The sequence below is a fragment of the Gopherus evgoodei genome, chromosome 4, assembly GCF_007399415.2.
Source record: "Gopherus evgoodei ecotype Sinaloan lineage chromosome 4, rGopEvg1_v1.p, whole genome shotgun sequence".
NCBI classification, from domain to species: domain Eukaryota; kingdom Metazoa; phylum Chordata; order Testudines; family Testudinidae; genus Gopherus; species Gopherus evgoodei.
Window position 1 is genome coordinate 141,324,697 of NC_044325.1, and position 19,908 is coordinate 141,344,604.

The window sequence follows — 19,908 nt, forward strand, 5'->3', positions numbered from 1 at the left end:
CAAAAAAGTTTTAAAATAGGTTTTTCCTTAATTTCTCTCTTTCTTTAAAAACAAAACAAAACAAATCCACCTCCTCCTTTATTTCAATGGAGGGGAGGAGGAAGAAAGTTTAAAAAGTGGGATTTTTACCCCCAACTAAACAAAACACAATTTTTCATTTAAAAAAAACAGAAAATTTAAGGAAATTTTTTGAATGAAATGGAAACATTGTTTCCTTGCAAATATTTGTACAAAATATTCTTTTCCTTTCCAGTTAGCTCTATTAACAACCCTGTTAGACACTTGCCAAGCACAGAGAGGGGACATGACTGGCCCCAAGGTACCCAGCGACCCAATGACAGTGCTGGGGACAGAACCCAAGAGTTCAGGATCCCCCACAGTCCACTGTGGTTCTTATTTAAGAATCTCCTTTCGTGCCATAAAATGTTGAGGCCACAGGGAAGATTAGATGTTGCAAAAAGTTCCTGTGATAAACTTCAATAGGCCACATTCATCCCCTGGCTTCAACGGGCTCACACCAGTAAAGATTCTGGGCCCAATATTTCCATCGCAAGCAGGAGCGCCGGCAGCCTTCTTGGCGCCTTCGGCAGCGGAAGGTCCCGCCCCCGAAATACCGCCGATGACCACGGTGGCCGGATGTTCAGCCGCCGCCCCCCAAATGTCAGCGCCCTAGGTGACCACCTAGGTTGCCTAATGGGTTGTGCCAGCCCTCATCGCAAGGCAAATTCTCAAATAACTTTGCCTTGAGTAAAACTGCACCCTTCCCAAAAAAGGGCTTGCACATGCAACCAGGGAACTGTTTGCACGTTTTAGACAGCTGCCTGCAAGCTCAGACAGCTGTTTGCATGCATAGTCACCTATTTTATATGTGCAGCTACCCAGCTGCATGAGGGTAAAGTCTGCATGCACAAAAAGTCATCTCCCTGCCCATTTGCATTTATACATGCAACCTTTGTATGCACACACACCTATCTGCACTCACAATTCACTAGCTGGTTCATGCTGTTACTTGATGGTGCACGTGCAGGGGCGGCTCTACGTATTTTGCCACCCCAAGCTCCGGGGCAGCTCCAGGCCCAAGCAAGCCAAGCGTGTGCTTGGGGCGGCAAGCCACGTGGGGTACTCTGCCGGTTGCTGTGAGGGCGGCAGGCAGGCTGCCTTCGGCGGCTTGCCTGCAGAGGGTCTGCTGGTCCCGCGGCTTTGGCAGACCTTCCACAGGCGTGCCTGTGGAGGGTCCGCACGCCTGCGGGAGATCTGCTGAAGCCACGGGACCAGCGGACCCTCTGCAGGCAAGCTGCCGAAGGCAGCCTGCCTGCTGTGCTTTGGGTGGCAAAATGCCTAGAGCTGCCCCTGCCCAAGCTGCGTCTGCAGGAGGTCCGCTGGTAACACAGATTCGGCAGCATGCCTGTGGGAGGTCCGCTGGTCCTGCGGCTTTGGCGTACCCACCGCCGAAGTACCATTGAAGCTGTAGGACCAGCGGACCTCCCGCAGGCATGCCACCGAAGGCTCCCTAACTGCCACCCTCACATCGATCAGCAGGCCGCCCCCCATGGCTTCCCGCCCCAGGCATGCGCTTGGTGCGCTGGTGCCTGGAGCCGCCTCTGTGCACGTCCATTGTTTTGCATGCCCAAGTACCCTTCCAGACACACTAGCATGCCTTTCGCATGTGTGAGATCACTTGGCTATATGCATGCTTGTGCTTTTTTTGTGCAAGTATTTCGAATTTTAGATGTGGGTGTAGCTCAGGAATAATGCACCCAACGTCAGTGCAGTTATGCTGGCGTGAGATCAGAATCAGGCCCTGTACCGTTAGTTCGTTACAGCCTAGTGCTTGTTTGCAGCTAACAACAGGAAGTGCAGTTATCCAGGCTGGAGTAAAGAAAGCCGGCGGGAGAATGGAAGAGAAAAGCAAACAGAAACCAGGCTGCTCAGCGTGTGACGCTGCACATTTGAGTCTCCTCTTCCGCTGGTGTCAGTCAGAAATAAATTGGTTACTCACATGAATGGTGTTACATTGGCCCAAGCAAGAGTCACAGTGAGGCCAGCAAGAGGCCCTGGACTTCTCTCTCTATCCCCCTGTGTGGTGGGCTCATAATGGTTGCATCCCTGCATCCTGGCTTTCACAGCATCCTAGTGGCGGCACAGTATCCCCTTCTCCACACTGAGATGAGACTGGCTTTAAGAGGGTTTCAGAGTATTTGTCTTTGAGCTTTAGTCACCCCAGTTCAAACGGATCCATCAGCAGTTTAGCTTAACAGCCTTACCAGAAACGGGCTTGAGTGCATTCTCTGGGAAAAGTTTTATGGACCATTGATTTCCATGGACAATAAAAATACTCTGCTCTTGCATAGCGAGCGGCACTATACACTGATCTCAAAGGAGGGCATCATTACCCCCATTGGACAGATGGGGAAACTGAGGCAGAGTGAGGTCAGTGGCACAGCTGGGAACAGAACCTGGGTCCAGGCCAGTGCCCTATTCATTAGACAATGCTGCCAGCCAATAAGCCATTAAGGGGGCAGAGCTCACTAAACTCCCCAAAGGGGGAGGGATTCGAGTTACAGTGCCCACCTTAAAATGCCCACATGAATCTAGAGTATTTCCCGTTTGACAGGGCCTGACTGGAGAAAGGGCTCAGGCTCTTAAAGCCCCTGCCCGTGCTGGGGGTCTGGATGCCCAGGGTGTGCCATGCTTCTCCAGCTTGGCTGAGGGCAGTCACAGAGCTAAGCCCCTCCCTGTCTGTTGCCTGGGGGCAGCTTGCTCCCCATATCTCCCCAGCGTTTACAGCTGTAGGGAGAGGGTCAGCTCTGCTTTGCCCCCTCCCAGCTATCCCCATGGGAGATGGGGATACTGCGTGCTGCTGGATGCCGAGGACCGCTCTGAAGGTGCTTGGATACCTGTCCCTTCTTCACCTCGCCGCTTTGCTGCCAGGAAGGGGAGTTAGGGTATGGCCAGAAGCGGCTCTCGCTAGGGAGCGGAGGAACAGTCGGAGGAGACTCCAGAGGGACATACGATTTGGGCAGGGGAGGTCGAGGCGGGCCTGGTTCCTGGGGCAGAGAGGAAGCCAGAGTGTTAGGTGCAACAGCAGAGAAACTGAGAGAACGGGAAGGAAAAAGACAGTTGGCAAGAGATAGACAGAGGCACTGAGCCCAGGGTGAGGGGAGCTGGAGCCCAGACAGTACTGCTGGTCCCACCCCTCCAGGCTGAGCACTCGCTCTGGAACCCAGCAATTCCGACTCGCCCCAACAGCCTAGGGCCCAGACCCACCCATCCAGCAGACCCTGCTACGTCACAGCTCTCAACATTGGGACCACTTACCTGCCCGTCATGTGTTTGCGCCAATGGGAGCCAGGCAGTGAAACCCTACCTGCTGCTGTGAGTGAATCACCCCGAGAAAGGACACAGCGGGTCCACTCACCCAGCCCTGGCCATTCTTCCCGTATTCTGAGGCTGGGCGCTTGCCCTTTGGTTCCGCATCACAGTGAATCTTTGGTACCAGCTGGGCAGACAGCAGTGAATGAGAAGCCCCACAAAACTAGCTGAACCAAAGAGAGGAGCATAACTCTCTGGCTTCGGTCTGAGTTTCTCCCTCTCTACCTAGGAAATGTTCAACGTGCCCAACATCAGGGTATCTAGCCACTGTTGTGGCTTTGTCTGATGGGCTCTGACGAAAGCCAGACTCAAGCCCAAACTAGGAGAGCAGAGAACAACAGGAATGTCTGGGAAAACCCAAGTAATGGAAACCGATGGGTTTTATGCAGCTCTAGGGTTCACTAGAGCTGGGCCCAAGCCCAGTGCCCAGGTCTAAGCATCCGTCCCCTTCGGTGTTCAAAGCAGGAACCCAGGTCCCAGTCCAAAGTTTGCAAATGGCCCCAGTTTTACAATGGGCTGAACTAAAACCCTGGTTCTCCATGCCCCAGGACTTCAGGGCATCCAGACCCAAGTCTGCACCCAAAATGTGCACTTCCCACCCTCCCCAGTCTTCCCAATGGGCCAAACCAAAGCCCCAGGTCCAAATCCACCTCCACTTTGGCCCTGACTTGTGCAGCCTGATCCCAGCTCTAGTTAGAACCCACGGTTCATGCCGTTCTCCCGCGCCACCAGATGAGAAAGTCGGGAGTGCCACCTGCTGGTGCAAAGAGAATCTCAAGAGGAGAAAAGCCATAGACACTTCCGGCCCAGGGCAACATATTCTAGCCCAATGCAACAGCGGCTCCACTTACCTCGCTTGTCCCTTGCTTGGTGGGCGACCCCTGAGAGCCTGACACCAGGGAGAAAGGGCTCAGTGGGCTGGTGAGGCTGGCTGAGCTCAAGGGGCTAGCAGGGCTGTTGGAGCTGTAGGTTCCCAAAGGGCCTGCGGCCACTGCAGAGAAACAAGAGAGGAGAGAAAGGAAGTGAGTGTGCAGCTCATTCCCACTGAGCAAGGGGGGCTGGCACAGCAGGGAAGGGGCCAATGAAGCAGGGCCTGAGGCTTCTGAGCTGCATTCGATGCCAGGCCACAGGCCAATGTGCCTAGGATGGTCATTGCTGGTGCAGGGGTCTATACAGGGTCTCCTCTCTCTCCTGGACTTACCCAGAGCAAGCCAGAGCCAGGCAGTGGCACATGCAGCAGACACCTTCAGGCAGAAGCAGCAGAGGGACATCCAGAGAACCAACAGGGATGTCTAGAGAGGCCAGGTGTGTGTGAAGTACAGAAACTAGAGGTACCTGTCATAGGGATCCTGCCAGATACCATGGCAGCCAACAGGTCTGCATTTAATGTGGTACTGGGGCTGCAATCCACATCCTTTTGCTCAAAAAAATCACAGACCCCTTGCTTTCTGAGATTCTCCAATAGCTAGGCTAGCCTCAGTACTCCTGCTCGCTGCGGTTGCAGCCACAGGAAAGCGATACAGTGGCAGAGCCGGGAGCAGGCTTGGAATGCCGCCGAGCACCGCCCGCATGTGACGTTCTGAGCCAACACAAAGCAGTGCGACTGTGTCAGCGGGGAGGACGATAGGTGCATTGAGACAACCGGGCAGCCAGCGGCCTCTAGCTCTGAAGCCAACGAGAGGGAGGGAGTGGCAGACCCATGCTGGGTAGGCAGGAGTCAGTGCTCACCTCTGTGTTTGGCAGTGTCCGTGCCCCGGGAGGGGTTGTTCTTCCGCAGCCCCTCCATCACGTCCTGGATGCGCCAGATCTCCTTCTGGATTTGCCGATTGAGCATTTCGTTCTGGAAGGGCCAAGGTGCGGCGAGTCAGAGCAGCTGGCAGCCGCCGCACTTGGCAGCCAGCCACCCTGAGCCACAGAGATGTGGCACGGCCCAGCCAACCTGCCCTCTGCGGTGAGGTCTATGTGACAGCCACAAGGGCGGCCTGGCTATGGTGCTGCAGCTGTGTCGCCGTAGCATGGGGGCTTGCTACAGCGATGGAAGAAGTTTTCCTGTCGCCGTAATTAATCTACCCCTCTGAGAAGCGGTAGCAGGGAGAATTTGTCCGCCCACCTAGAGGTGTCTACACCAGGGCTTAGGGTGGCTTGACGACCTCTTTCAGGGGTGTGAATTTTTTACATCCCCGAGCAAAGTAGTTAGGCGATTTAAGTGTTGGCTGGAGGCCAGGCCTGACTGACCCCGTGTCCCTGTCCTCCTCGCTCTACAATAAAAATACCCAGCGCCACCTTCTGCCCACTAATACTGTTGCACCAAACCGTGGGCCTTCACTCTGGGGTCACTCAGAGGAGCTCCCAGTGCCATCACTGAGGGGGGTGTCTGAGCAAGGAGCGGGACCCGCAGGGACGTGGCCCCAGAAGTCACTGAAAGGTGGCATGAGCAAGGACTGAATAATGAAGGGCTTTCCAGGGGAAGCTGGCCCCAGCATGACTGGAGTACACAATACGCTTGTTCACCAGGGCACTGGCAAGGCAGGCCAGGACTACCGTCCTCCTCTTCCCCCACCTCCGCCCTGTCTGTTGTCACAGACATAGGGGGACTGAACTAGAACCCTGCATCAGAATCAGTCACCTGCTCAGAAAATGAACAGCTAGAGTGGAATCCACAAAGATATTTAGGCACCTAACTCCTATTGAAATCAGTGAGGGCTAGGCTCCTCAATCCCCACCGAAGTCCACTTCAATGTTTATTTTGCAAAGATTCCTTCATGTTGCCGCCAGGGCATTTCTATAGCAGCAGGTGACAATTACCCTGTGAATTCATCCCCTCGTGGTAGCCGTGGGCCTTTCCCCAAGAGCAGCGTATTAACAAGAGCTTCGTTAGGGAACAGCAGACGGGAAGTGCCACCTAGTGGTGTGAGTCCTGGGGCACTCAGAACTCCTGTGCTCTAATCCCAGCTCTGCCACTGACTGGCTCAGTAGTTTTAAGCAAGTCGCGTTTTCGCTGTATCTTGCCTTCCCCCTCGGCCAACCGGGGAGAACACTGCTTACCTGCCGGGGCAGCCGAGAAGATGGACTGGGTAATATTTGCATGGCACTCTAAGTGTTATTGCACAGCCACCTCTACCTTACAGTGAGGGACGCTGATGCCTAGTTTACCTAGGCTCCATCTCTGAAGCAGGCAGACCCCCAAGTAAATACATTATTGGAGTGGAAGAGTGAGTAATTACCCAAAGAGGCAGAGCTTGCCTAATACAGAGGCAAAGGCCAAGCTTGAAGAAGCTGACCTAGGGTTATACACCAACTGAGCTTAGTTTTTAAAGGAGCAGGGTTTAGTCTAGGATGACTGACATCATCCTAGAAGGAAGTTTGGTTACTGGGCTGGCTTTAGAAAGATAGTTTTGGATGGGGTGTTCTTTGACCCTGCTTTGGGTAGACCCAGTTGAATATCTAGCCCCATATCATTAGTCAATCCCAAATTATTTTAAGACCTAGAGGTCAAATTCTGCTCAATGTTACATAGTGTAAATATGGAGTAATGAGTATTGAATTCAATGGAATTACTCTGGATTTACACCCTTGGTTACTGAGAATTTGACTCTGTATTTTCAGAACCAGGTGTGCAAATGACTGTGCATAAACTCCATGCGTATTTGCGTTCCTAATTTGCACAGGCAGTTACTGAGTTTGTACATGTAATCCCAGTAATTGCACCACCACTTGTGCACTTAACTGGCCAATTTCTGCACAATTTGTGTGGCTGCCTGCATAGTTGTGATAATTGGGCACACAAATTAGATGCACAAAAAAACATGGGCTTGTTTTTGCACATGAAGATTTCTGAAAAGCAGGTCCTGAAGTTGTGACTTAAACCCACAGAAACCAGAAAACTCCAAGTGATGGGCTCTTAGGGCTAGAATTTACTCTTATTTACACCAACTTTACAGGGGAGAACTCTACTGTCATCAATGGATGATTCACTCCTGATTTACACTAGAGCAGAATCAGGCCCTAGTGAACTGGTCTAGCTGCCCAGAATGGCTGAGCTCTCCATTTCCATGTGCCCCACGTGATCCCAGGCTGCTTGGATACACTAGCACTGGCCTGAAAGGGCACAGTCCCAGTCTCTCACCTGGATGTCCAAGTTCAGCTGTTCCCACAGGTCATCGTGCAGGGCTGACACCTCGCCCTCCAAGTTCTCATACTCTATGGTGCTGTTGGCCAAGGCCTGTAGGGATTTGCAAACATTTCCATCAGGAAATCAACTTGTCTGTCTGTGTCCATAGGGGGCACAGGGAATACTCAGCCTGATGCCGGCACACAGCCCTCACCAGCCTGCCAGAGCCAGGATGGGCTGCTAAGAGGGGGATCCCCACCTTGGAGAAAGAGGCGCTTGGGCAGCGGGTAGGCCCTGGCATGTGTGTCACAGCACAGGACTGAGCATGGAGTAGGATACAGTCAGCAAGGCCATAGCCCATACCCTCTCCTAGGGGATGCTCAACTCAGTCCTCCAGGGACAAGCGTACTCTTCGTACATTTCCACCTAGGGAAAGGCATCCCTTGTCTTTGCTGCTTGATGCAAACACCAGGCCTGGCTGTGAATGGAATGTGAGCCAAGGGGCATATTAGGAGAAGGCAACAGAAAATGGTCGGGGGTTTTGTTCACAGGGAACAGCAGACAATGCGGTAGGGGATCCGTGAAGAAATGGTGGCAGTAGTGGATTAGGCAGGATGTAGTGACAGGTGTCGTCTGTGCTGAATGAGCCCCTGGGCAGTCAGGGACCTGTGCCCATCCCTAATCCAGAGTTCCTTTGGAGCTGGCAGGGCCTGTTCTGGAAGTAAAGAGAAGCTGGTGATGACCGTATTGCACCATTAGGGATCACGGGTCGGAAGGCAAACCAGGAGTACAGAAAAGCAAGGAATGCAAACTGCAAGTGAGAACCCAAAATACTGCTCCCTGGCATGCACCCCAGCTCGGCGCTGCAGGGGTTAATAATTTTTGTCCCTGTACAAGATGTCTCAGTTGATAGTGGGATGATGGGATTTGCACCCCTCCCTCTCTCTTTTTTTTTTTTTAAATGCACAGACAAAGGAGAGGAAAGAGGAGAAGAGATTTATCCCCACCCGGCTGAGGTGGCAGAGACATTCCCCCCTTCAGTGCCAGGTCTCCCAGGCACTCACAGCCCCAGCTTCGTGGAAAGCAATAGCCAGGCTGCCCAGGCAGTTCCTGGCAGAACCAGGCTCCATCCACTCAGCTCATGCTGCCGCTGAGCAAGGTCCGTGCTTGCTGCCCTGCCATACGGGCAGCATGCAGACACCAGGATCTATGCCGGACAGCTGCTCCCCTCAGAAGCAGCATAGTGGGGGTGCATGACACTGCATGAGTTAAATCTGCATGGCACTTTGCGGCCCAGGAAACATGGGCCTCTTCCTGCATCTCATCCTCCGCACAGTGAGGAAGTGCCCAAGCGTGTGGCACCCCATCCAACCCACTGGTATAGTGCAAGCCCTCTCTAGTGACTTGAGGACCATTGGCCATTACCATGTCATTGGTTCACTTGTGGGCAGGGCACAGGGGAAATTGAAGCATTGGGCCAGTCTGGGTCCCCATGACACCCCCAGGAGGAGGAGGGGTCCCCAGCAGTCTCATGGACCGACGGCTAGAGGAGAGTCTGTTACCGTGCTGGCCTGGGACAGCTCCACCCGGATGTTGATCAGCTGGTTTTGGAGGGATTCCTTCTTGTGCAGCAACTTCTCAGGGTAGGCTGGCTGGCTCCCGAACATCTCCAGCTCCTGGTGGGTCCCCATCAGGGCACTCTCAAGACTCTCCTAATGGTAGGGATAAGATGGTCATTAAATCCTCATCACCTCGCTCCCCTTGTACGCGCAAAGCGCTCAGGCTTGGCAAGCCCGGAGGTTGGCATCTGAAAGGGCCATTTTTGCAGCAGAATGGTCTGCGGGTAACCATGCTCCTATCCTGGGGAAACGCCAGCGGGTAAGTGGATCAGGCTGACTTGGGGATGGGGCTGCAGGCAGCCAGAAATGCCCAACCCTTTAAGCAGAGAGGTTGGTCATCGCAGGGTTAAGGCACTGGCCTGGGACTCAGGTGATCTGGATTTATTTCCCAGCCCTGCCACAGTCTCCCTGTGACCTTAGGCAAGTCACTGGGCCTCTCTGTACCTCCGTTCCCTATCTGCAACGTGGGCAGAACACTTGCCCTCTTGCCAGGCAGTATCAGGAGGGGACCGTAATTACCATACGAGGCACTCTGTCACTACCGTGATGGGGGCCAGGTAAAGAATTGAAAGCCGCTAGCGCTGTGTGATCGCCCAGGCAAAAGTACCCACCCTGGCGGGAGGCCTGTGAGTGCTTCATCCACCCACCATGGGGGATGGCATAGAGATTCCAGGAAACAGCTACAGCCCTGCTACTGGTGAAGTGCAATGTTAACCAACAGAAGGCATGGCTAGCCCCAGCCCTGGGTGTCCCCAGGGTGGTAAGAACCAGCCTGCTCCATTCCCCTCCATCAGCCACTCACCTTCTCTGCTCGGAGCTGCTGCACCAGCCTGTCCTGCTCCCTCACCACCTTGTTTTGCTCACACAGTTTTCCCAGCAGCTTCTGTCCTCAGGCAAGGAAAGAAAAGGGGCAGGGGGGAGAACATGAAGAGCAAGGGGCACTGGGCTCCAAGGTGTAAAGGGACATCAGATCAGGTACAAAGCTGGCCTGGCCAGTAACAACCACTTCCAGGCTCTGGGCTGCAATACTGCCTTGTGCGTGCTAAACTTCCCCATTCCTATCTCGAAAGTACTAAAGCCTTTGGGCAAACAATGGAGAGGGCTGGGTATTTTAATGACATTTGATCAGCTGGAAACTAAGGCTGTTCAGGGCAGGCTGGAAGGCTGGGGCTCCCCCACACCACACATCTCCCCAGGCCTCAGGGTGCTGTATGATCTCTGCACATCTGATTATTGATTGGCCAATGTACCACCCGTCGTAGTTTTGGCAGAAGTCCCTCTGCAGCCCGACTGCAGAGAGTCCACCACAACGGGGGTGCTGAGCCACACAGGGATGGGGATTGCACCTCTTCCCAGCCCCTTCCCCCGGAGCCCTTCAGCGTGGAGGCCCTTCCTTGGCTTTTACCATGGACCTCAGAGCCCTGAGGCTAAGCCAGCTGTGGATAATTGTCAGGAGAGGGGCGATAGGGTCTGTTCTGCCATCACACCATGGTACACAGATAAGGTTGGAGAAGGCTCATTATGGTAGATCAGCGAGTTTGTATCTTCACCAAGGCATGGCACAGATCCAAACCCTGATCCCACTCAGGTCAGTGGCTCCCAGTGATTTGACTGGGATGAGGATTTGACCCTCCAGTCCTCCTGACAGCAGTTTCGCACCAGATACATCTTCTATGACGCTAGCTTATAGCCCAGAGACCGTACAGTATCTCATTTCTAGCCTCCATTCAGTGGGCCCCTTCCTCTTTTCCCCAGCTCAGCAGCAGATGGGTCAGTCACATTTGGCAGCATAGAAAATGAGAATTCACTAGGATCCATTGAGTTTCCTAGGAACCGAGTTTCATTTCCAGGGTCACTCATCAGGTCACAGATATGGGGCAAAGCCCCTCTAGCAACTAGAGGGGCCACTGTCTATTTACCATGTCATTGTGTCACAAGTGGGCAGGGCACAGGGGAAATCCCTTTGGGATCTGCACAGTGGGGACCTGCAGCAAGCTGCAATCTCCCAGGGCACGTCCAGGGCACATTTACTACGCAAATACCCATGCAGGTAACACACAAGCCGAGCAGACAGGATGCACACACAATTACACGCACAGCAGGAGGAAGGGATGCGGTGGAAAAGAAGCTGAGAAATAGAGAGGACGAGCGAGCCACATGAGTGAGTGACAGCGAACGATACTGATGATGCCCGCGTCCTTCTAGCTCTGCTATGAGAGAGGACGTTCATCCAATAATAAATAACATCACAGAAAGGGGCAGGAGAAGGCGTAACTGCTGAGGGGTGGAGGATGGGTGGGTGACAGCAGGAGAGCGGGGCGGACAAGCAAGCAGAGAGCATGGCTCTTACATCAGTGTCTTGCTCGCTTATCTTGCAGGCGTGCAGAGTCTCTCTGTAGGCCTCTGGGAAGGGAGACACCTGCAATAACAGGAACCAGTCACTGCTGCTCCCTTCTGCTGGGAGCACATCACAACAAGCCTCTTGGGAGAGCCAAGGTGGCTGCTGGAGCCCTTGCTGAGAAAGGTTTCAAGCCCAGCCATCCCCCATTCCCTACCAACCAAGTCCTCTTTCCCCACAACACCTGGGGGATAATAATAAGAGGTGAAGGGTGTGCACATGCAGAGCATTGGCCATCAGTGATTAGAAGGATCACCCGATTCCTCAGAGTCAGCCCAGTCCAGCTGGGCTCTGATGGCGGCTTAGAAATGCCTGCCTAGTGTCCAGTTAGTCCTGGAGAAGCCAAGAAAGCACCACACCTCCATATACAAACCAAGAGAACTGCCAAGCAAATGCTCCTTTCCTAGCCCCTTCAGCAAAGCCTTTCCATGATTTAACCACATCGAGGGCCTGGATTTATAAACAGGTTAGCCGCGGCCTTGTGAACAACGGTAATTAGCCACCTGCCCGTGCAGTTACCCCATTTCCTTTCACAGCCAGAGAAGCAGGATGTGCAAATCGGTGTGGTGCCTTTGTGGGGGCCCCCATGCACGAAGCTGCTGGCACAATGTGCCTCAGTTTCGCAGAACAAAGCTGTTCTAGATGACGGGGGGCTCCTCACGGCCAGGCCTTGCCTGCCTTTGTCATGTAGGAAGGTGCTGGGGTGCGTGTGTGCTTAAAAGGAGATAAAGACTCAGTATGTAGCTTACAAGAGGGGTGGGGAAGAAGAAATTGCTGAATAAGGTCTCTGAGTTCCTCTTTCATGGGAGGCTGAGACAAGCTGATTGTCACCGGAGTGGTGGGTTAAGGAGTAGCGGCCAACACCAAAAGAAACAGCTGGTGCAGTCACTGGGGGACACTGTACTGACACTCCCCACTGAGGGCTTACTTTCAGTGAGATGCTGGTGTTAGAAGCACCCCAAATGAAGAGCCTATTATAGCTCCCCAGCTTTTTACTACAACCATTTTACAGATGGGAAAGCTAAGGCAGAGAGATAAAGGCGCAACATTTTCAAAAACAGCCACTCGTTTTGGGTGCCTCACGTTTTGGGAGGCCAACTTGAAACGTTATGGGCCTGATTGGCACAGGGTGCAGAGCACCCACCGTTCCCACTGACTTCAACTGATTGGTGGGTGCCCAGCACCTCTGAAAAGCTGGCCTAAGGTGTCTCACATGGGGCACCAAAGTCAGTGGGCACTTCTGAAAACATTTACTCTAAAAAACTTTTCCTTCCCTTGGAAAACTAGAGTAATGGTGATTCCCCAGGGTGGCGCACGGGATGCAAGGAGACTTCAATTCAGTGTCTAAGAGATCCACAGCTGCAAATAGGTCCTGATCCTGTGAGATGCTGAGCTCAGGATGCTGCAGGATTTGGCCCAAGGGAGCCTGCTGTCTCAGACCAGGACAGGAGAGTTGGCGGGACTTCTTTTGAGTCCCAGGTTTGTACTCAATCCTCCATGACTGCACCCTCCTTCCCAGCCAGGGGCATGGTTCCATTTACACATTGGGTACAAACTTCTTCACTTTTCCATCCCACGCTATCCCTTCCTCAGTGCCTTACAGCACAAAATGCCCAACAGCCCACCTAGCGAGACAACCAGGAGGTTACGCTGAACAGGACAGCCCTGGGGTCCAGGGCAGAGCTAGCTCTACATACATTGAACAGTGCCCTGCCTAAGGTCCTGCCTGACCACTGCTATGTCCATCAAGAGCCCACTGTGTTCTGTACAAACGTCTGGAAAATATACATTGGAAACATTCAGCAAAAGTGACTTCAGTTAACACAGATGGCAGATCTATGAATGAGGCTTTGAAAACACGAATGGGTGACGCTAAGCTTTCCTTGATGTGACTTTTATGAATGGGCCCTGGCAGGTGTGCGTTTGCTGTTTGGAATTACAGGAGGAAACAATAATAATACTTAGTTCTTATATGCACTTCCTGTATACAAAGCACTGTGCAAAAGTAACATGCTTGCTGTGCGTGTCATATCCCACCTCTGGTGGCTCAGAAAGGATAAAAGTCTATTTTTGCTCCCAGCTAATGGGGTTGCTCCTCCAGCTCAAAGGACAGAGGACTGTGCTTTGGAGATGAAGACCCTGGGATGTTGTTATTTGTATTATGGTTGTGCACTGGAGCCCCAGTCATAGCTCAGGACCCCACAGTGCTAGGTGCTGTACAAAGAGAACAAAAAGTGCCTGCCCCAAAGTCTAAACCTCATATCCAGCAGCGGTGGAGTCTAACTAATTAATCCTCATAGACATGTAAAGTATTTATCGTCTTCATTTTACAGATGGGATCTGCAAGGCAGAGAGAGGGTAAGTGACTTTCCCAAGGCTCCCCAGGGAGTTGATGGGCCAGGGGGATTAGAACTCAGGACTTCCCATGTCCCTTCAGATAGTAGGCTTTGGAATGGCTTATGGATGTCCCAGCAAAGCTTGTGATGGAGCCATCGCAGGCGGGTGAGGCATTGCAATGAGCTGAGATGGGGGGTGGCGCATTCCCGAATGAACTGTGCGTGTGGGAGGAGACTGCACTATGGGTCTGCCATGCAAAAGCAGCTGGAATGGCACTGTCGATGGCAGAGCTGCTGTGATTTCTTACTTGCATGTACAGCTGGGCCCTAGGGGAGGAGTTCTCCACCATTCTGTTCACCATACTGATCAAAGTTTCGCTCTCACTCATCTGCGACAGACAAGGAAGGAAATTTCAGATGTCAGCAGTGACACGGATTCTCCCTCGGTTCCAGCATTAATGTTCATGACACAGTACGGGGTGATCTTCAGCATCAGCTAAGGAGGCTTTGGACAGGGCTCTTCAGGCCTCGTGCTGCAAGGTGCTGAGCGCCACCAATTCTGCTGGAAGCCGACGGGCGCCAGGAGCAAATGGGACCTCACAGGAGGTGCTCAGCCCCTTGCAGGATTGGAACCCCAGGGCCACTGCTGCCCAGTTTCTATGCAGCCAGCTCTGCTCCCCGCCTAGGCACCCGCCAAAACTCTGGAGACATGGAGAAAACTTGCACTGGTCAGAAGTGAGCTGGTCTAGAAGGCCACCCTACTGTCCACAGGGAGGCAAGCCTGGCACCAAAGCGCATTGCTGCTATGCACAGCCACCGTCCTGGGGGATAGACCAAACGGCACGTGTCCCGCAAGGTCACTAAAATTCCCCTGCCTTCTGGATCTACTCTACAAAGACAGGAGGCTGCTGGCGTACTTCCTTCCCCATGCTGTGAGCCTAGACCACAAAACTTCATGGCCTGCAGCTATTCCTCACACCATGAAAAGACAGACTCTCTAAGGTCCTCAACAGAGATGGAGCCCAGGGACTTTCTCTCCAAGAACCTTGAGCTAAGGAAGGAGCCAGAGTTCTCTCTCCACTGCTGAGCTGAATGCACCCAGAGAACAGTTATATCTGGACTTGGGAGCAGGGTCTGACCTCACATCAGCCCATGGCTCTAGTTCCAAAGATCAGGATTGGTCACTTTGTTTCTATTAACATCTATGCTACTGCTACGGTATTACTGCAGTGCTGGAGAGGCTGCACAGGGTTTTAACGCACATGAATGATGAGGAATCTTTTGGGGTCTCTTGGGAAGGAAAGCCTGTATTGTACCACATCTATGTCACTAACTTCCCCCACCCCATCGCTCACTGTCCATGGTCTGCCTGGGGGCAAGATGGCACGTTGGGTGGCGCTGCAGAAGGAAGCGCCCTGCCCTGGGAGCTGGAGTTTGCTCTATGTTGCAGTGTTTGCTATACTCCACAGGCCTTGAATGAAAGGAGAGTTGAGATGTGCGAGGCAGAAACGAGCCTTTCCACCCTGCTACATGGAAACCACTCAGTCACTGACACACATCGACTGAATCCAAGAAAGTCAGGTCCCAATGCTGGAACTATTTAGGAGTAGCTGAAAGGAATTTCAGGCCTAAAATTCAGCCTGTGGAGCTTTAAGAGTGTTATTATCTGGGGAGCAAGAGTCTCAGGAGCCTACATATTCCTTTAAAAAAATTAAACATCACCAGTCTTAATTGTGAAATAAAAAGATAAACAAAGACGCCATTTATGCCAGACCTACATATTAAAAAACGGGTTCTAACCTGCCCTCTGCTGGCAGAGGCAGCCCTTTGTTTTTTGCCACCCCAAGCACAGCTGGTCATGTGGATTCGGCAGCGTTTCTGTGGGTGATCTGCCGGTCCTGCGCCTTCAGCATACACAAATTGCTGTCGAAACCACGGGACCAGCGGACCTCCTGCAGAAATGCCACTGAAGGCTGCCTGACTGCCGCCCTCACAGAAACCGGTGGCAGGCCGCCCCACAAGGCTTGCCATCCCAGGCATGCGCTTGCTGTGCTGGTGTCTGGAGCCATCCCTGTCTGCTGGTCTGAGCATATTAATAAATAAATACTCCCCCCAGAATGATGCTGGCAACACTTAGATAGGGGATATCTTGATGGTCCCACTGAATAGAATAAAAGGAAGCAAAAGTACATGCACCCAGATTCTTTAAGATGATATTCTTACAGTTGTTCATAACAACCCCTTGGAAATTTAAAACTGAAATCTCTTATCTTGCTGGGCTTCCCCCCCTCTCCCTAGGGCAAGGATAACCTGGTTCATTATTGCAGGGCTGCGCAAACTGGAAGCTTGGCAGACCCCAGTTTGCAAGTGTAGTGTTCCACCCACCACATAGGCACGTATTGTGGGAAGATTGCACAAGCTAATTTATTATTGTAGGGTTGGTCATTAGTACTTGGCTACTGGGACTTCTTTTCTTTTCAAAATTATAAATAGCACTAATGATTTTGTTTGTTTTAGTGGAGTGGGAGCCACATGTAAACAGCATTTAAAGGGACTTGCAAATAGGGTGACCAGATGTCCCGGTTTTATAGGGACAGTCCCAATTTTTGGGTCTTTTACTTATATAGCCTCCTATTACCCCCTACCCCTTTCCCGATTTTTCACACTTGCTGTCTGGTCACCCTACTTGCAAACAACCAGACAAACACCACAATTAGATCTAATTCTGCACCATAAAATCTTGCCATTGTCCCTTTCCTTTCACAGTACCCACACAAGGGTAGGGGTCAGTTTAGCACACAAAGGGATAGATCTTCAACTGATGTCACTGGGTGTAGCTGTGGAAGCCAATGGCGCTGCATCAGCATACACTAGCTGAGGATCATGTCTAAGATGTTCTGTTCCAGCTTCCCAGACAAACAGGGAATGAGAAAATAAAGAAGTAAACAGTGCTTTAAAGGGACACTTGATTAGTCTCTCCAAAGGTCAGTTGGGAAGGAGGAGGAGACAGAAAGCCTTTGAGGGAGCATTTTCAAAGAACTCACGAGAGGAAACCCTGCTGCTGATGGCTGTGAAATAATCTGGAGAGCTTTTTATTTTACTGCCTTCTCCTCGCTCATGTCTGGCTCCACTCCAAGCCAGCCAGACACACCCCGGGGAGTACTCTACTGATGGGCATATATGACTCTGGCTCTGGAGCAGCTTCCCTATTGAAATACAGGCTTCTGCAGGCAAACATCAGGCTGCAGCACTTGCCTGGGGAATTTCTTTTTCTTTCCCTTTTTAATCTCAAGCCTCATCCATAATTTTCATCTGGACGCTCCTGCAGATGTTCCCCAAAAGGCTTTCCCCTCCCTACTCCGATGATGATGTGGAGTTTACAACCTGCCTCAAACACACCCTTGTGTGCACTGGAGGTTTGGCTCAGGTCAAGGATTGGGGGATGCTTGTCCAGGATGGTTCTTGTATCAGAACCGGATGATGCTTCCCCAAGACCTGCATCAAGTCTCTCACCTCTGAGAGGGAACTGGTTTTTATGCTCCTGAATTTCTTAATTATCTCCAATTTCTGCCCCTCTTCAACAACACACAAACAAGAGCCTGCGCGCTCGCTCTCTCTCTCTCTCACACACACACACACACACACACACACACACGCACATGCACGCATGTGCACAGGCACACACAAATACACACGCTTGCACCCAGCCATATGGCAATGCTCTTCGGGTTTTTGCAAATGTTTAGTGGTCCACTCCTAGCCTGGACGTGACAGGAGCCCCATGTTCATCCCACAATCTCTCGCTGCTTGGACTAAGGACTCCAAGCACCGTCTCCCATGGCTCCTTCCCCCTCAGAGCAGGTGGCTCAGCTCTGAGGTCGAGGATAGGCTAAGCCACTTTCCCCCCCAGAAGGCTGACCCACTAGATCAAAGGTCTGTTGGCAGGGACAGCACACATCTTATTGCTGGCCAAACCGTCCCTGGTCTGTGGGCAGGGCGGGCTCATTCTCCCAGGCTGTCCGTCCAGAACTCTTCACGAGCACCCAACTCAGGCAGTGCTCTTCCTATAGTGGATGGGACACAGGGCCTGGCTGTCCCCTCCAAAAACAGTCTGCTGCCCCATCCCAGAAAACTACCTGCCTCCCACCCCCAGCATTCCACAATCTGCCACCTCCGTACACTCAGTCAGACCCAGCGTAAGCAGATGCACAGCTCCTGGAGAATTCACTGAACCACATTCAGTGGTGACCTAGAGCAGGTGGAGACACTGAGGGCCAGTTTCTGCTCCCCTTCCTTCCACTGAGTCGTGCTGCACCCATGGACAGGTTCCCAGGAGTGCAAGGAACTAGGATGAGTGAAGTGGGATGGAATCTGGTCCCACATTAGCATAATCTGTGCCAGCTGCTGCCAGCTTCTGCTCTCACTTATGCTGGTGCAAATCAGGAATGAGCCCACTGGAATCAGTGCAGTTATACTAGTGACACATGGGTGTGCGAGGAGAATCCAGGCCCCAGACTGGTGAAATTTACATTTACAAATACACCCGTTTTCTGATCCAATCACATCTGGACGGGCCACGTTCTCCTCCCACTCGCCCCAGCCAATCTCCAGTGACCCAACTCAGGTTACTCCTAATTTGCACCAGCGTGTAGGGGCATTCAATACACACACATTCATCGCACCGCTGACTCTGGTGTGGTACCTCGCAGTCATTTGACGCAGAGAAGGCATTTGTCCAGTCAAGTGATGGGCGACCCTGCAGAAGGGAAGAATGGAGGAAGCAAACCAAAGATGGCTTATGCTGCCATGATACCAAGAAAGGCTGGAGAATGGCTGTTCAGGGAAGGGGCAGGGAATGACACTGTATTGAAGGCAGAGGGGGGATGGCGCAGTGACAGAGGCAGGAGGGGACATGAGCAGCGTGACATTCGCGGCCAGCTCTGCCTACCTGCTGGTCCAAATATTCTAGGTTTCTTTGCAACTGAAGGTCTAAAAGTTCATCCTACCAGGAGCCAACAGACATGCGGCAAAAACGAAAACACAAACAAACACACAAAGAAGAAGCAAAGCAGTTAGGTGAAGGCTGCAGAAAGGCAAAGCACTCTCGGGCTGGGAGGCCAAGTACTGCTTCCTGTGGCTAAGCAGCTCCGAAAGCAGGACTGGTGGTGAGTGCTTAGCATGAGCAGCCTTTTCAAGAGATCTTTCTGTGCTCCTGACAGGGGTTCCTGCTGGGAGCTCCCTCACAGCCAGTGCTCCTGCCCTATTCCCTATGGCGCCTCCCGCTGGGTGGGGCTGGGACTGCAGTGAATGGGAGCTCCCCTCCAGGCAATGCTCTTTCCCCATTCCCAGATCACCGCCTGCAGGGAGAAGCTGGGTTCAAAGTAGCTAGGAACTCCCCCACAGCCCGCATTCTATCGCCTGGGTCTGCAGTAGCTGGGAGATTTCACACACCTAGGGGTCTTGCACTATTGCCATTGGTGACTCTCGCTCCAAGTGACAGGAGCTGACACAGCTAGCAGCTCCCCTAACTAGCTGCCACACCACACTGCTCAATGCTTTTACTGCCCCTTTGTCCCACAGCACTGGAAGCTGGGAATGGGGCTTTCTGACGTGGTTCCTGGATCAGCCCAATGGTGCCGGGATTCCATCCACACACTTCCAGGTCAGCCGCATGCATTTACCGATCAAAATGAAATCCTGTGTGAATAGCTAGGCCACAAGACAGGAGCAGTGAGGGGGAGAAGCTGCGTGCAGCAGGGGTGCGGCTCAGGTCCATTCCGTGAGGCATCTAAGTCCAGTCTGGGGTCTACCCACTGCTCTCCTGGGTGAAAGATCAAGGCCTTGGCACAGAGTGGTTTAGTCCCAGACTGGAGGTTCCAGCCCAGTCAAGTGGATTCTGGCTGCTGCCCCCGACCTATTAAAATACCCAAATAAAAAAGAAAAGCTAAGGCTGGTTGGGCAAAGCAAAGCAGCTATTGCAACCAAAACCGGGGAACGGAAGAGAAAGAGGAAAAGGAGGGCTCGATCCATCCTTCGCATCCACACCCCCCTTCCCCACTCCCCCGGCTGAAA

At 52.6% G+C, this 19,908-nt stretch overlaps 1 protein-coding gene across 15 annotated transcripts in view; it reads right to left on the bottom strand.

The window, feature by feature from the left end:
- The window catches only part of PLEKHA6 (pleckstrin homology domain containing A6), a 137,629-nt gene that overhangs the window by 16,946 nt on the left and 100,775 nt on the right, over positions 1 to 19,908 (bottom strand). For 7 of the 15 annotated variants that reach the window (XM_030561514.1, XM_030561513.1, XM_030561510.1 and 4 more), the window contains exons 11-20: positions 18,785 to 18,838; positions 18,539 to 18,592; positions 14,145 to 14,225; positions 11,453 to 11,521; positions 9,905 to 9,985; positions 9,046 to 9,195; positions 7,499 to 7,594; positions 5,101 to 5,212; positions 4,224 to 4,363; positions 2,898 to 3,047 (exon numbers count right to left, since the gene is read on the bottom strand). In XM_030561514.1, the coding sequence (XP_030417374.1) occupies positions 2,898 to 3,047; positions 4,224 to 4,363; positions 5,101 to 5,212; positions 7,499 to 7,594; positions 9,046 to 9,195; positions 9,905 to 9,985; positions 11,453 to 11,521; positions 14,145 to 14,225; positions 18,539 to 18,592; positions 18,785 to 18,838 (987 nt within the window). The remainder of the gene's footprint in view (positions 1 to 2,897; positions 3,048 to 4,223; positions 4,364 to 5,100; positions 5,213 to 7,498; positions 7,595 to 9,045; positions 9,196 to 9,904; positions 9,986 to 11,452; positions 11,522 to 14,144; positions 14,226 to 18,538; positions 18,593 to 18,784; positions 18,839 to 19,908) is intronic. The other 8 variants (XM_030561517.1, XM_030561512.1, XM_030561505.1 and 5 more) reach the window with 5 other exon arrangements.